This window comes from Haliotis rufescens, unplaced genomic scaffold, assembly GCF_023055435.1.
Source record: "Haliotis rufescens isolate VD_foot unplaced genomic scaffold, xgHalRufe1.0.p SCAF_20, whole genome shotgun sequence".
Lineage (NCBI taxonomy): Eukaryota > Metazoa > Mollusca > Gastropoda > Lepetellida > Haliotidae > Haliotis > Haliotis rufescens.
This window is the reverse complement of record NW_025963891.1, coordinates 7,340,619-7,355,400: the sequence shown is the minus strand read 5'-3', so window position 1 is coordinate 7,355,400 and position 14,782 is coordinate 7,340,619. Positions and strand designations below refer to the sequence as shown.

The following is a 14,782-nucleotide window of genomic DNA, read 5'->3' as shown; positions in this document are numbered from 1 at the left end:
GTCGGCTTGGCGCTGTGAGTGAGTGGGATGCAAGTGTGACATTTCGAAAGAGAGGTCCGCATTTTTGCCATGTTTTTCCTGAATTTTGTCAATCACATTAGTGTCAAAGGTGACAGAAAATTCAATGATATAAATGATTTCATTGTATTTATCAAAAAGGACAAGCTCAGGTTTGTTGCCCTGGATACGTCTGAGGCTGTAAATGGGCCAATTCCAAAGAATTTTGTATTTATCATTTTTCATGACGCCCTCTACATATTCCGGGTCGTACCATGGATGGACCGCTGTGTCAAAACCACAAGCATGGCGAAGACGGTAATTCATGTCACTATATATATAGAACAAATATGTTTGGAATCATGAATATTTTGTTGGACATTTTTTTGTAGTTGTGTGCACAGTCTTCCCGTACAAAAATATCGCCAACATATTCATGATCCCTAACTGTTTTGTTCAGTATGTTACCAATGTGACGCAGAGACTAAATCCGGTATATTATACAAGTATGCCCACATGCCTAATCCCGTTACATTCGCTATAGTGACTTATGTGTCGACGATAGTGAATATGATCTCAAGTGAATGGGAATGTGTGTCACTAGTTGTGCTTTGACCTTTGAATTACAGCGGCGTACCGTATTCATGTCAAGATTGGTACACATGCACCACTGAGACAATACTTTTTTGTTTTCACAGTAAATTACTGGTTACAAAATATGTCGGAGGGTCGATACAATATAACAGTTAGTAAAAGTAATATATACAATTAGTATACACTTGCTAACTGTACTTCTCATGCACCCCCATTCGAGCAGAACGCAAGACCATTTCGGTAGTGAAACGAGATCCCGTCGGAGTACAAGAATAGTTGAAATTACAAGCTAGAGCCTAATTAGGTTGGTTATTGTATGTAAAGTATTTACGGTGATAGATAGCGAGTGAGTGCACCGTTACCTGTGTACTTCGTCGATGTCCCGATGACACACCAGATTTAGTAGATCACATCATGTGATACTTGAAGATAAAGGACCAATACGCCTGTCATGTAGTTAGGTGGAGCTCTTATGGGTGTTGAGAAAACAATACGTGGAGGCAAAGGTAGGCGACTTGCGAGAGAGAGAGAGAGAGAGAGAGAGAGAGAGAGAGAGAGAGAGAGAGAGAGAGAGAAAGAGAGAGAGAGTGTGAGAGTGAGAGAGAGAGAGTGAGAGTGAGAGAGAGAGAGAGAGAGAGAGAGAGAGAGAGAGAGAGATGCTGAATATCTGAACAAAGGACGTACACTAAAATGCTATACCTATACTTATTTTGAACTATTACATTATCTTCCTCAAGTGGATTGACACTAAACTTCTAGATTCCATATCCAGCCTATCCTGAAATCGCTTCACTGGCTACAAGCCAAGGAGAGAATACACTTCAAACTCATATCTCTTGCACACCCGCCTCGCCTCTATATATTCAAGGTCTCACAACAGTGTATCAACTTTCGAGAAGTCTCCGTTCAGTAGTTCAGCAGGTTCCTCCTTGCAATACGTACAAGTAAAGTACCTTGGGTGACAGATCGTTCCAGCATTCTGCTGCAGTGTTGTGGGACTTTCTTCCCACCTACACCTCAGATGTACCCTTCATAAGCCTTTAAATCGCGACTAAAGACCCATTTATTGACCGTGTGGTTGTATGCGCTGAGAGCATAAAATTGATTATCTATCAGTGTGACGTTTATTTTGATTCAGATGACCACCGAGGCAGACCTCACTGACCACTCTATGTTGTGTTCCATCTGTACGGAGGTGCTAACAGACCCATGTACACTGAGGTGTGACCACTCCTTCTGTAGAGCATGTCTCACCCAGTACTTACAGTCAAAACAGGGTGGGACACAGTCCAAGACGATCCCCTGCCCCTACTGCCATGTTCCCTACCAGGTCACCGACCCCACCAGACCAGTGGAGGAGTGGGCCGGGCAGTTTGCATCGAGTCATATGACGCGACCTGCTGACAGTCTTACTATAGATTGTGACAGAAAAGGTGAAAAAGCGTAGCTAAACCAAACCATTGATAAGTTACATGTAGTCATCTTGAGTTTGTGCGTTTGGTTTGTCGTCAAGATTAGCAATATATACTCATCGTCAAAAGAAACGCGAATACCATACATGTTAAAGATATATGCAGATATGAATATAATAATATTAGATTGGTTCTATGCAAAGCGAGCATTCATGTTGTGTGAACCGATGCTCATGAACGCATCACATGTGACGTCATACATCCATGACTCGAGATGAACCATTTGTCTCTGGCGTGTAAAGTTTGGAAATCACCTACAGCATATCGTGATAAGAATAAAGTCACTCTGTGGTAACACTTGACTGATTGTTAGTTTTGTCACTAATTGGTACACATTGGAATCTCTTTTTACCGTACATACTTCTCTATATTTTTCTATGGTTCGCGTTTCTTTTGGTGGTGAGTATATTAACAATGCCTGTGCGCCATGGTGGGGAAACCCAAACACATTGTATCCATATGAATGTAGGGGATCGAACCCGTACATCGGTTATCATCAGTGAAAGCTTTAAGCAATACGTTATCACCTTACTAGTTATCCATCCTCGAGTATCAAGTGTATAATATCTGCATTTTATTATGCTAAATACCCTGGACCCATAGCATAGCTACGTTTTTGGCCCGATTCGAAAAACACGACACGACGATAAGCGACTTAGAGATAAGAGTGATTAGGTCATGACGTCACTTCCAAAACGAGGCTATGGCGGTGAATGTGTCCAGGGTATATGTCGAACTAGAATGGAGATATGATACACTACATAATCCTGGAAACAGGTCATCTTGAATTGATTATGTCAAATTCCATATTCGTATATTTTCAGGACTACTTTACAGTACTCTATAGTACTTATCACTGACAGTTTGATAAAATTGTAAGCCTTAAAAATATCAAAATCTGTCACGGAAGAACTGATTTTATTTTGTACAGAAACGACATATCGCATTTTATTCGTTGTCATTTCTAACTGCGTTTCAGAAATGATCTGCTTTACCTGCAATGAGATTGGGAACTCCACCGAAGGCAGTATTTGGTGCGGTATGTGTGAGGTCATCTTGTGCAGCGCATGCCACAAAATACACAGCATCTTACCTGTATCCCGTGACCACAAAGTTACTGATGTGGTTGAAGGAACCAGGAACAATATCAAGAACACAATCAAGTGCAGTGAACATTCAAATAATGCTGTAGAATATTACTGCAAGGATTGCACCAAGGCAGTATGTCCGGTTTGCTGTATTCTGTACCACAGAAGGTGTGAATCTGTTGTCACACTGCAGTCTTTGATTCCCCAAATGAGAAGCGTCTTGCAGGAAAACTCGCAGATTCTATCGGCAAAAATGACAGACATTCATTCAAAATTATGCACCAACAGAAACATTTATACTCAGGTACAACAGAGTATAACAAACTTGCAGTCCGAGATCAGGTCTTATTGTCAACGTGCGTGTGACCTGATCGGAGAGAAAGAGGATGATATGATGAAGGACCTCGACAAAAGGACGGAGAAACAGACGGAGACACTGCAGATAGTCATCAAGATAGGGAAGAGTGTGGAAACTATGCACAAACAAAAGGTAGAGGTCCTACAGAGGGCCCTGGAGTCCGAGAGTGTCATGGAGATATACGAGGTGTACCAGGCCTGTCAATCAGGGGAGCTCCACGCTACAGAAGTAGACGAGTATGCCATAGCTGAAGTTGAATCGGGCATTGCAGTCAAGGTTAAAGCAGAGTTGGAAAATATTACAACTGTTCTGAACGAGTCACTGCTGTTATACTCAGACGAACAATGCGCAGAAGGCTCTACACATACCAAGAAGGACATGGATGGTGAAGATGGTGGAAGTTGTATAGGGTCTATGGAAGAGTCAGATGGTATGGGTACAGATGGAAAGCTGCACACTGAACATCAACATGAATCTTACAGACAGGGACCAAAGTCGGACTTTGGAGAAACAGATTTCAAACCGAGCTTCCGGGTTGTATTCTCTGCTGATCCTCATGGAGGTCTTAGGGCGAGCTTTGACAAAGGTGGTACAGATGTGGGGAAATATGAGAGATGTGAATCGGAGCTTTGTCCTAAAACCACAGACGACCAGGAAAGCGTACACGAAGTTGTATCGCCTACATGTACAAACATCTCAACGCAACAGGAGTCAAGGAAGAGACATCGCTCCGCTCCACAGCTGAACGACATTGAAGATTTTACAGCCGTGTTTTACAAACAGAAACAGTTTGCAGTTGATGTGGAGACACTTGGCACTGGTTATAAAGAACCACTACCAGCAAAATCAAAGCAAAAGTATCAGTCAGCCCCAAATTTAACCATGATTCCTATCATGAAACTGCAGACTGGAACTGAAAATTCCCTGCACCCCGAAACAGATAGTACCCGCTCATCAGACCAACTTATACCATCTTCACAGAATGGAGATCCCACAACAACAAACCTTGAACAACCATTGCAACTGGAACTGAAGAGGGAGTTGCTTTCTGTAACAGTTCCAACACGAACTGAAAGTCATGGACTAGAAGAGCAAGAATCTGATAGTCTAAAATCAAAGTTTCTGCCTCCACATGATAACGGCGCCAAACACGATATCATGGTGGAGGAATCATTTACAGATGATATGATGATGGCTGAGTCGGTGGCAGAGCCGAAAGTGGATATACAGAAAGGGGAGGAAAATGAAGAATTAGTTGCAGCTGTGCCAGAAGATACGGGAACTGATACTCGTCAGGAAACGGCCAACTTAGACGTTGAGAATGTCTCTAGAACTGGAGAGGAATCTCAGCGATCTGAAACAGAGAGGGCTTATACATTTGACTCAAATTCCTTGCCTGTTTATCATGATACCATAAAGACTGTGAATAACTTGGATGTTGTTGTACTTTTGTTGGATGGCGGGTTTGCATGTGTGGTTACCCACGCAAGTGAAAGCGCAGTAAAATGTATATATCACACAAGCCAGAAAAGATGCGAAAACACTTTGAGGATCTCAAACCTCCCTTGGACTGTAGCAAAGATGTCAAACGCCATGGTGGCTGTCACAGTTCCACGAGCAAAGCAAATCGTTTTAGCCAAAGTTGACCCTGAGTTGTCTCTTCATTCCATCATAAGAACACATAAACGTTATTATGGTCTGGCGGTGATGAAGGATTCCATGCTTGTAGCTGGTTGCACTTCTGATTCTTGTATAGATATTCTCGCTATGTCTGGCAAAGTAATTAGAACAATATCTAATACTTCTGTAAAATGCCCTAACTTTATCTGTCCAACACCAAAACAAGGTTTCATAGTATCCGATCGTCAAACACAAACTGTGATAGGCTTCACAGCCACGGGAGAGGTTGACTTCACCTACTTCTCTAAGGAACACGCATTCAAGGAGAACAGAGGCATAGTGACCACTGATTCGGGGCACATTTTGGTGGCAGACGTTGAGGCAAACAAGGTGGTGTTACTAACAGAGACGGGGCAATATGTCAGGGATGTATTAACATACACTGATGACATACGCAAACCCGTCGGACTGTACCTTCAGGATGCATTCCTGTATGTCACCCAGTGGCAGAACAGGATCAAAGTGTTCAAGTTTACCTGAACTTTAAAGTGACAGATAAGTGTCCGTGGTTTAGCAAGACGTGACAGATAGTGTTCAAGTGTACCTAACTGTGTAGGTACTTTATTGTACCTAGTCTTAGTAGCAGTTCACTTAAAGTCTGAAGTTTACCTTTGACTTTGAAGACGCAGATAAGGATGTACGTGTTCAATTTTACCTTGACTGTGAAGATGCGGAGAAGGATGCATGTGTTCGCTTAGATGTAATGCCAATAGAATAAAAGGAATCTTTTTGTGGAACAGTTGTGAATAATATCGGAAAAAGCCCATTTAGGTCAGAATTAAGTAGAAAAAATGTTATGTTTGATACAATCATTGATTAGCTTGATGTTAATAAATTTGTTAGAATCTTGTCAGATGATTATATCGTTTCTGCTTGGAGGAAATTCTGAACAATTATGTAAGGCGAATTATGTAATGTTATGTGGGTTAACTTGAATCGGTAACTCCTGTATCTATAGAAGACAGACTCACGGACTGGGATCAATCTTGCTTGATCCTCCATATTAGAACACAGGGAATTTAGTACAGGGAAATAACTCTACATGGCATACAGATCTCAATATAGTGAAGCACTCATACTACAAATTGGATTACAATATACTAGTAGCATTAAAGCATGTAAAATATTTGTGGTGTAGTCAGAAAATGTATATACTGCGTACACTTGTAAATAGCAACATGTTAATTGTCCATTTTTTACACCTTAAGCAATATTATACATTAGTATGTATGTATGTATGTATGTATGTATGTATGTATGTATGTATGTATGTATGTATGTATGTATGTATGTATGTATGTATGTATGTATATATGTATGTATGTATTATACATGTATATGTTCTATATATATATATATATACTTATCCTTTAAATGTTGTCTTACACTGTATACCTTGTATTCTTAATGAAATGGGGGCGGTCGTGTAGCCTAGTGGTTAAAGCGTTCGCTCGTCACGCCGAAGACCCAGGTTCGATTCCCGACATTAGTACAATGTGTGAAGCCCATTTCTGGTGTCCCCCGCCGTGATAATGCTTTATGAAATGGAGTAAATATACAACCATACCAGGATCCATAACCAGCTCTAGTCCTACGTGGCCAGATGTTAACTGGATTATTACGAAGGGTAATAAATCTACTTGACTCGACAGTCGCTATATAATTCAATGCTCTCAAAATTACACATGTGATCTCATGTTATAGGGTACGTGAATTACGTCGCCACCTGCAAAACACATGTGGCCCCGGTGATTAAGAGTATGATCTATGAATGTTATTAGGGGTGTCACAATTGATTGGTGTATCGATGCGTCGCTGTTGGAAATGACCTGATCGCAATAAATTGATGGTTAAATGCATTAGACTGTTGTTTGTTTCAATAAATTCAAACATCACACTCATGATATTACTACATGAGATATTTATCGATACAGCAGCAACATTACGTGAGTGTCAATTAAGACACTGAAACCATTCAGGAAATCGCCCAGAGCTGCTTCAACATTTATGGTGTGGTTTAACCTTACTGCTTTACTGTCCTTTGTTGGCACCATGGGGATTCCGGGTTCCCTTGGAACATATGCTTGACGTAGGAGGCGACGAGTTGGATCTTCCGGTGGGACTATGGAGGTACACGTAGACGAACTGTACCTCTCCCCTCCACTTAACGGAGAGGCATTACAATATCTCATCATCGTGGTGGCGCGTGGTCCTGTGCACAGCGCACAGGTCACAAATCAGGTAAAGTTAACCAATGTCAGTCGCGGACAGTCGTTGGAAGACGCGTTTCGTCAGCTTGACTCCTGAGAGTTTCTAGGGTTTCGTTCCTGTCTCACACTGAAGCATAATTGGCGTCTCCTTGGGCAAGAAACTTTGTTAGATGTGCCTCTTTTTACCCAGCGGGGAACGGGTACCCGGTAGGATGAGATGCCAATGTGGTTGTTAACCTTCTAGCGCCTAAAGGCAGCTTTGGCTGTATACTCCCCAGGGAGCTGTGAATGATTTTTCAGCGCACACTGGTCCAGTGTTAATAATAATAGCGCTTCCAGCATGTCCCTGAGTGGTGTGGAAATATGCGCAAATTAAATGGTCTATTATTAATATCTTTATGCAAAATCTGCAACCTACACACGACAGGAGATGAAATACACATTCTTCTGCACTGTCCAAACTATAGTACCGAAAGACAATTACTTCAACACACTAGATTTATTAAACTGTCCAAATGATAACAACATATTCACAAGGGTCTTGAATCTTTGATCTCAAAACCAAAATATGTCACGAAATTCTCTGACATGTTTATATGTTTTTAGACAACACTTAGTCATGATGCTAATCAAGACTATCATGACTTATTACTGCTGTATTTCATGTGAGTGTCACTCATGGAAATTATAGGTAGATTGGTGGACATATTGATGACGTCGAAGGCAGATTGTACTGAAATAGTAAGGCCAGTATCAAACCAGCAAGTATTTCCCCTATCGTCACGGTGCGAGTATGACGCTTGATTAATCACTCATGACAACCGAGGAAACACTGGCGGAAAGACACGAGCTGTGAAGATGCATTTAAAAAATTGGTCATAATTTGAAGAGCAGCTTGAATGCCGTCGCCATGATACATTCAGTGACATATTAAGTTTTCCCAAATAAATGTTGCAAGATATGTTTATGTTAAGCGTTCACCTAAACTCAAACAAATTAAAGCGGAATGAGATTAGGAAGGCGGTCTGGGTAATGAAACCGAGCATGTATACATATGCAACATAGATATGGACAATATCAGAAGTAAGTGAATGAATGTTGTTTTACGCTGCAATATTCCAGCTATATTAGGGCGGCGAGTCTGGAACAGGAAAGGCAGTGGTTGACAGCATGAGCAACAGTCCCATATATCGGGACACCATGACACGCAATCGATGGGGTCTTACTCAAAACAAAGGATCCTTTCTTCCCCGGAAGGACAACGGGGGGGGGGGGGGGGGGTAATCACATGATTGAACGAAAAAAATAATAAAACAAAAGGGTAATGCTACTAGTATTTCTATGATATATATCACTTTGATGAATTCAAGTCAAATGTAAGGTAAATGTTAATAGTTTAGACCAGTGTTCAGTGCTGTACTTTGAAGATCTCCATGGTTCACTGTAAACATAAGGGGCGGTCGGGTAGCCTAGTGGTTGAAGCGTTCGCGTCGTGTGTGAAGCCCATTTCTGGTGTCCCCCGCCGTGATATTGATGGAATATTGCTAAAAGCGGCGTAAACTCCTACTCACTCACTCACTGTAAACATCAGGTCGGTAACGTTTGTATAATTAACCACGCATCTCTATGACATGAGATATGTAACAAACTAAAGGAAATGGAGATGACATAAGTTAAAAAACCCACAAAGTATAATGTTTGATGACGTCATGAAGGGAACAGTGAAAGCTTAATGCTGAAACAGATAAATAACGTCAACGGAGAAGTAAGGGGGCAGCTACTCTCAACAACAAACTCAAATTCATGTTACACAAACACTGTTTATTACTATTCTTAACTAAATAAGGACGTCATTCAGTTTTGTAAGCAAGTAAATGAAATATCTAGACAGTTTGTGATGACCAGCAAGCTTGAAGAAGGTATTTGATACAATATCGTGCATGTTATGCAATATACCCAATTGTAAGTCTAAGTACTCGCACTTGAGACAGATATGAGCAACATGATTCTGCTTGGTCGCACATGTTAAAGAGTTAACCAAGAATACAAACATAGGCAGTCATGGTTTAGGACAAAATCCAAGCAATAAGTGACCAAAGAAGACTAATAAGATGCACACACCCCATGAGTCCGGGACCATAAGTAGACTCCTCATAAAACAAGGGATATTTATTTGTGATAGGTATGTTGTAATCCGCAATTTGTCAGATCGACTTCAGAAGAAACGATTTGTCCACAAAAACAGTGTTTCACTTCTTAAAGTTATATACTCTTACTCCACTTTTCCACTGTGCAACATACAGAAGTCCACGGTGAAGACAGAGTCCAAAGGGCTCATCCATGCCCTCTTTTGCCGTCAACACGTCTCTCACATACTCCCCGTTTTCTGTAAATAAGACAACTTTGTCGGCTACTTTATCCGCGACCAGTATGTGGCCTGTGCTGGTTCTCGCTATACCTCTGTTCACCTTGAAGGTATTCAGTCCAAGGTTGCTCGTACAGGCCACGTCTCCATTGGCTGTCAAGCCAATCACGGCCTTCTTGCCCCAATCAGAGATAAACAAGCCTCCAGTCTCTGATGTGAGGATAAAATTCGGACATTTCACAGCAGTGTTTGTTAGTGTTTTCAGTAGGTGCCCGGACATGTCCAGAATATCAACACAAGTAGAATCCGAACAGCCAGCTGCAAATGTGGAGTTGTTGGTCAAATACGTAAGACCATAATACATTTTTGGTGTTTGAATGTTTGAAACTATTTGTAAATCAGGCGTTACTTTGACAGTAATAATTTGTCTTGCGTTGGGAACAGTGACAGCAACTTGATTTTCCCTCACTTTAGTAAGTCCCCATGCATAGTTGTCGGTTGATAAGCTGCTGTGGTGCATGGTGTTACTTCTGGAATAGAACGACTTGATTTCACTCACATTGTGATAAGTGACAACACAGGTTGTAATTACATTTACCTCCAGTACAACAATGTCGGTACCTCCCGCGTCTCCTATAGTCTCATATAATGCAGGGGACGACTGTGGATCAAAGACATGCACTACACCCAAATAAGTATCATCCAAAACAGTACTGAGTTTATCCAAATCTGCATGCATGTTTATAAAGGGACGCCACTCCTCCTGGGACAATCCAACATCTGCGTCCTCGGTCTGGACGTCCGTCTCGATCTTCCCTGACTGACAGGCCTGGTACACCTCATACGTGTCCATGACACTCTCAGACTCCAGGGCTCTCTGTATGAACTGTAGCCGCTGCTGGTACCTCTGTGCCGCCATCTCCGCCGTCTTGATGCAGCTCTGGAGCTTCCCCGTCCTCTCATCAGTCCTTCTGTCCAGGACCTTCAGCAGGTCGACCTCCTTCTTTGTGATCAGGTCACGGGCCGCTTGACAGAAGGTCTTTATCTGAGATTGCAACTCAGATTTATCCTGTTTGGTGTGGACAAGCAGAAGTTTGTTTTCAGATATTTTAGAGTTCATATCACATATCTCTTCTGTTAATCTTTTAGATTTATCTTTCAGTATTATTTTCATTTCTGGACATTTTGATTCTACGGTAACAACTGCGTCACACTTTCTGTGGTACAGAATACAGCAGGAGTGACAGACTGCTTTCTCGCAATCATTGCAGTAAAATTCCAAATCATTTTTCCTGTGCTCTGTGCACTTGACCTTCCTCTTCTTCTTCAACTTAACGTCTTCTTTAATGTCAAGGACGTCGTGATCACATGACACAGGTATCATACCGTGCACTTGGTTGCAGGCATCACACATAGATATCTCGCACTCGCAGCACCAGTGTTTGGCAGGAGTCGTTTCCCCTTTCTGTTCACAGAGAGAGCACTTGGCAATGTCTGAAAATAATGTCAAGACGATTGAGTATTTCAATGTGTACCTATGGAATAATCACTTTCCGGTAAATACAATACTTAATTGTATATCTTTGCTGTAATTGTAATTGCAACAGATATGTCATTGGATATATCTCGAAAGAAACTTTTACTTTTAATAAGTACCAAGGTGCAACAAACCTTTGGCATCTGCATCGAGACTCTCCATCAGTCCCAGGATGATGTGACTAGGCTTGATCTGCCCCGCCCACTCCCCGACTGGTCTGGTGGGATCGGGAACCCTGGCTGTCTGCCGGCAGTAGGGGCAGGGGATTGTCCTGGACTGTGTCACATCCTGTCTTGACTGTAAGTACTGGGTGATACATGCCCTACAGAAGGAGTGGTCACACTGCAGTGTACAGGGGTCTGTGAACACTTCCGTGCAGATGGAACACGTCAGGAAGTTGTCTGTGAGTTGCTTTGACGAAGCCATCTAAGGAAACAAATGTCAAACTGTGACACATTTGCTTTAAATAAAACGTTCTCAAAGCTGTAGTTACAGACACAAAATGAACATACTGTGGAGAAAGATTGAATAACGCTACACTTGAAAACATGCAGGGGGTATGACACTCACAACTGTAACATATTATTTGTACGTGAACACCTATCGCTGATCTTGTGCATGAATCAACACCGATTCTGGTAAACTATTCCACGATCACCTCCCCAGGTTAAATTTAGTGGACAGCAGCTATTGACTTTAACATGAGAGCATTTCTCGTTTTCTACGTTCATAACTTACTTACATGGTAGGGGGGATTTCACGAGACGAATTGGAGGAAGTCTGGGGACGTTCTGTAACCCAGTATTGTTATACATTTAAACATACCAAAGTGGTGCCGTAATTTTTAAAAAGGAGACGTGGTAGTTATTTTGTCATCGATTGTAATAGTAAACGATAAGGTGTGTTGAGGAATTAAAATATGAAACTGATCAATAACGCCATTCAGGTCGACAGGCGGATTTGATTATATCAAAAGTTGACATAGTTCGTTGTCGAATACATTTTCAAATAGGCAAACAAAGCCATAATATTAATCACCATTGTTGATAATATACGACATTACTGACCTTTTTTTCTACCGTAGCTATGGCGTAACCATCGTCAAAAAATTACTACAAAGTGAACAAGTACGACCACCTTCCTGTTGTGAACACCCTAGCTGCAATCAGGTGACTACGCGATTCGAATTAGGTCATAGTGAGGGTGGCAAGGGGTGTCTTACTCAGTACTTCATTTATTCTCAAAGGATTACATGTATGTTTTTGACAGTTGGTGTGATTGTGTCGATATTGAAACAACGTCTGGGGACGTATTGTAACCCGGGATTGTTATACATTCAACCTGGTATGGGAATATGTACGTAAATGCTAGTAAATCAACGCGAACGGTCCTTAATTTATAACGACAAGCTGTGTCGCGGAAGTTAAACCATACAGACTTAATCAATAATGCCATTCAGGTCAAGCCGCCCTTGTTGATATAGAAAGTAGACATGTAGTTCATCGTCGAATACATTCATTATGGCACACAACATACACAATCAAAATATTCATCAACACATTTGATAAAATACAAAATAATGAACATTTTCTGCGACAACACTGGCGTAACTATCGCTAAAGTATTACACTAGAGCCCCAAATGTACCAATAAACCCACCTAGTACACACTTCTACTCACGTGACCAAACGATTCGTATGTCAGGTCATAGTGAGGGTGGGAGGGGGTGTCTTAAGTAGTATTTTATCTTTTCTCAAAGGATTGCATGTCTGTTCAGAACATAGGTTACTTGACACAATGATAGTCTCCTGAATTATCGTCCTGTTTTTTTTCTAGCCCTGTCCTCATTCATCCATCATGAAATGTAAAAGAGCTGTTATATTTAGGGGGAATTGAGGGACACTCAGTGGTGTGACGTTGTACGGCGCCTGGGCTCAGTAAAGCATCAAATAAAATATGGAAGAACTTGGGTCTTGAAATACATTTAATGAAAATCAATACACATGAATACGACATGGAGATTTAACTATGAAGCACACCTTTTATCGTTCGTTTTCCCCTTGAAAATCTAAACTATTTGTAAAAGTAAGCTCAACGTCCCAAATAATTCAGTGGTCTCTGTATTCAGGTTTTTTACGGAATGCATTCCGGAAGTGATGCAGCTCTATGTTTACATTTTGCACATGTGTCCATATGTATTTCCTCCTTATAAAGACAATAGATTGCATTGATAATTGATAATATCATCATTGGTAGTAAACAGAATGTTCCTTCCCATCGAACATACATTTAGGACATTAAACAAGTTATCATTTTATGTCAAGTTTAATTTCCTGGTGAAATGACTTTAATCTGTCTATCCCTAAAGACCTGTACATAACCTTGACATGAAATGGGAATGAGTTAAATATCCTACATGTATCTTCCATTGCCGGGTCATCAATGAAAATGATATCGTGAATTTGTCGTAATGAGTTTTAAAAGTGTATGTTATAATCACTTTGTCATCTCCATGAAGAAGTGAAATGTTCAGTACTGAAAAACGTGTGGTGAAGCAGAGACCACATACAGCACCTCAACGTTCTGCCTTCGTGTATGCAGCAGATTATATGTGAATAAATGCTGTTGATAAGATTTCACTGTTCAACATCGACAATGCTGAAGTACAGAGTAATGATAATATGAGGACATTTGGCTAAAAAAAGCTGTTTTCGAGAACTTCCACTCTGTGACCCAATCCGATTATATTTGGACATGTCGATAAAAACACATATTAAAGTTTCGACACGAGTGTCCTGCTCACACATACATGTCTTATATGAAAGTATTTGTTTTGGTATGTGTAAAACACTGTTTGTTTGTTTGTTTGTTTGTTTCCTTACGCCGACTTCACAAATATTCCATTTTTATGAATCCGTATATAAATCCAATCGCAACCACACAATCTAGTGATTGATATTATGAGCAACACCCCACGCTCTCGGGTTACTATGACATTATCACCCGATCCATTAGATCCTCCTCTAACACGCAACAGAATCCTCACGGGGGTCTTATGTTTAATTCAACAGGAAACATGAATGCGTGAATAATATATATTATCATACAAGAAGAAGAAACAGTGTATTAAAGTGTCACGCAAATGGATATTACAGGCATTGATACGCACACTGAAACATGACACAGTGAGTACGCAAATAAGCTTATAGTATGAGATATATACATATTAGTATGCAAAACATGCTTGTGTCCAGCCTAAAATATCATTTTGTTCTTTTAATACGTTTTGGCAAGTCGTGGAGGCTAAGAAAGGAGACCCATCGCCACTGGAGGAAAGAGTGAAGCATCTAAAGTTCGACTGCCAACGTGGTGGGAGGTTCAAGGCCTACCAGCCTGGTGAGTTTCAAGTCTTTATGACAATGTTGAGTTTTCAGCTTAAATACGTTTTTGCCAAGTCATGTCGGTCCCGAAACGAGGCTAA

General features: G+C 41.0%; 2 protein-coding genes across 5 annotated transcripts; one reads left to right on the top strand and one right to left on the bottom strand.

Moving 5' to 3' along the window:
• Positions 1 to 1,009: 1,009 nt before the first annotated feature.
• On the top strand, positions 1,010 to 7,048 carry LOC124127433. 2 transcript variants are annotated; one of them, XM_046490863.2, is made up of 3 exons: positions 1,010 to 1,097; positions 1,730 to 2,024; positions 3,043 to 7,048. In XM_046490863.2, the coding sequence occupies exons 2-3, from the start codon at positions 1,730 to 1,732 to the stop codon at positions 5,667 to 5,669; spliced, it is 2,922 nt and encodes a 973-aa protein (XP_046346819.2). In that variant the 5' UTR covers positions 1,010 to 1,097; the 3' UTR covers positions 5,670 to 7,048. The 2 variants fall into 2 exon arrangements, with proteins under 2 accessions (XP_046346819.2, XP_046346883.2); XM_046490927.2 differs by lacking the exon at positions 1,730 to 2,024 and having other exon boundaries at positions 1,011 to 1,097.
• Positions 7,049 to 9,199: 2,151 nt separating this feature from the next.
• Positions 9,200 to 13,004, bottom strand: LOC124127257 (tripartite motif-containing protein 65-like). 3 transcript variants are annotated; one of them, XM_046490770.2, is made up of 3 exons: positions 12,961 to 13,004; positions 11,436 to 11,727; positions 9,200 to 11,258 (listed from the first exon to the last, which is right to left on the bottom strand). In XM_046490770.2, exons 2-3 carry the CDS (start codon positions 11,725 to 11,727, stop codon positions 9,649 to 9,651), a joined length of 1,902 nt encoding a protein of 633 aa, XP_046346726.2. In that variant the 5' UTR covers positions 12,961 to 13,004; the 3' UTR covers positions 9,200 to 9,648. The 3 variants fall into 3 exon arrangements, with proteins under 3 accessions (XP_046346726.2, XP_048256765.1, XP_046346675.2); XM_048400808.1 differs by lacking the exon at positions 12,961 to 13,004 and adding an exon at positions 12,372 to 12,473 and having other exon boundaries at positions 11,436 to 11,729; XM_046490719.2 differs by lacking the exon at positions 12,961 to 13,004 and adding an exon at positions 12,369 to 12,470.
• Between the last annotated feature and the right edge of the window lie 1,778 nt (positions 13,005 to 14,782).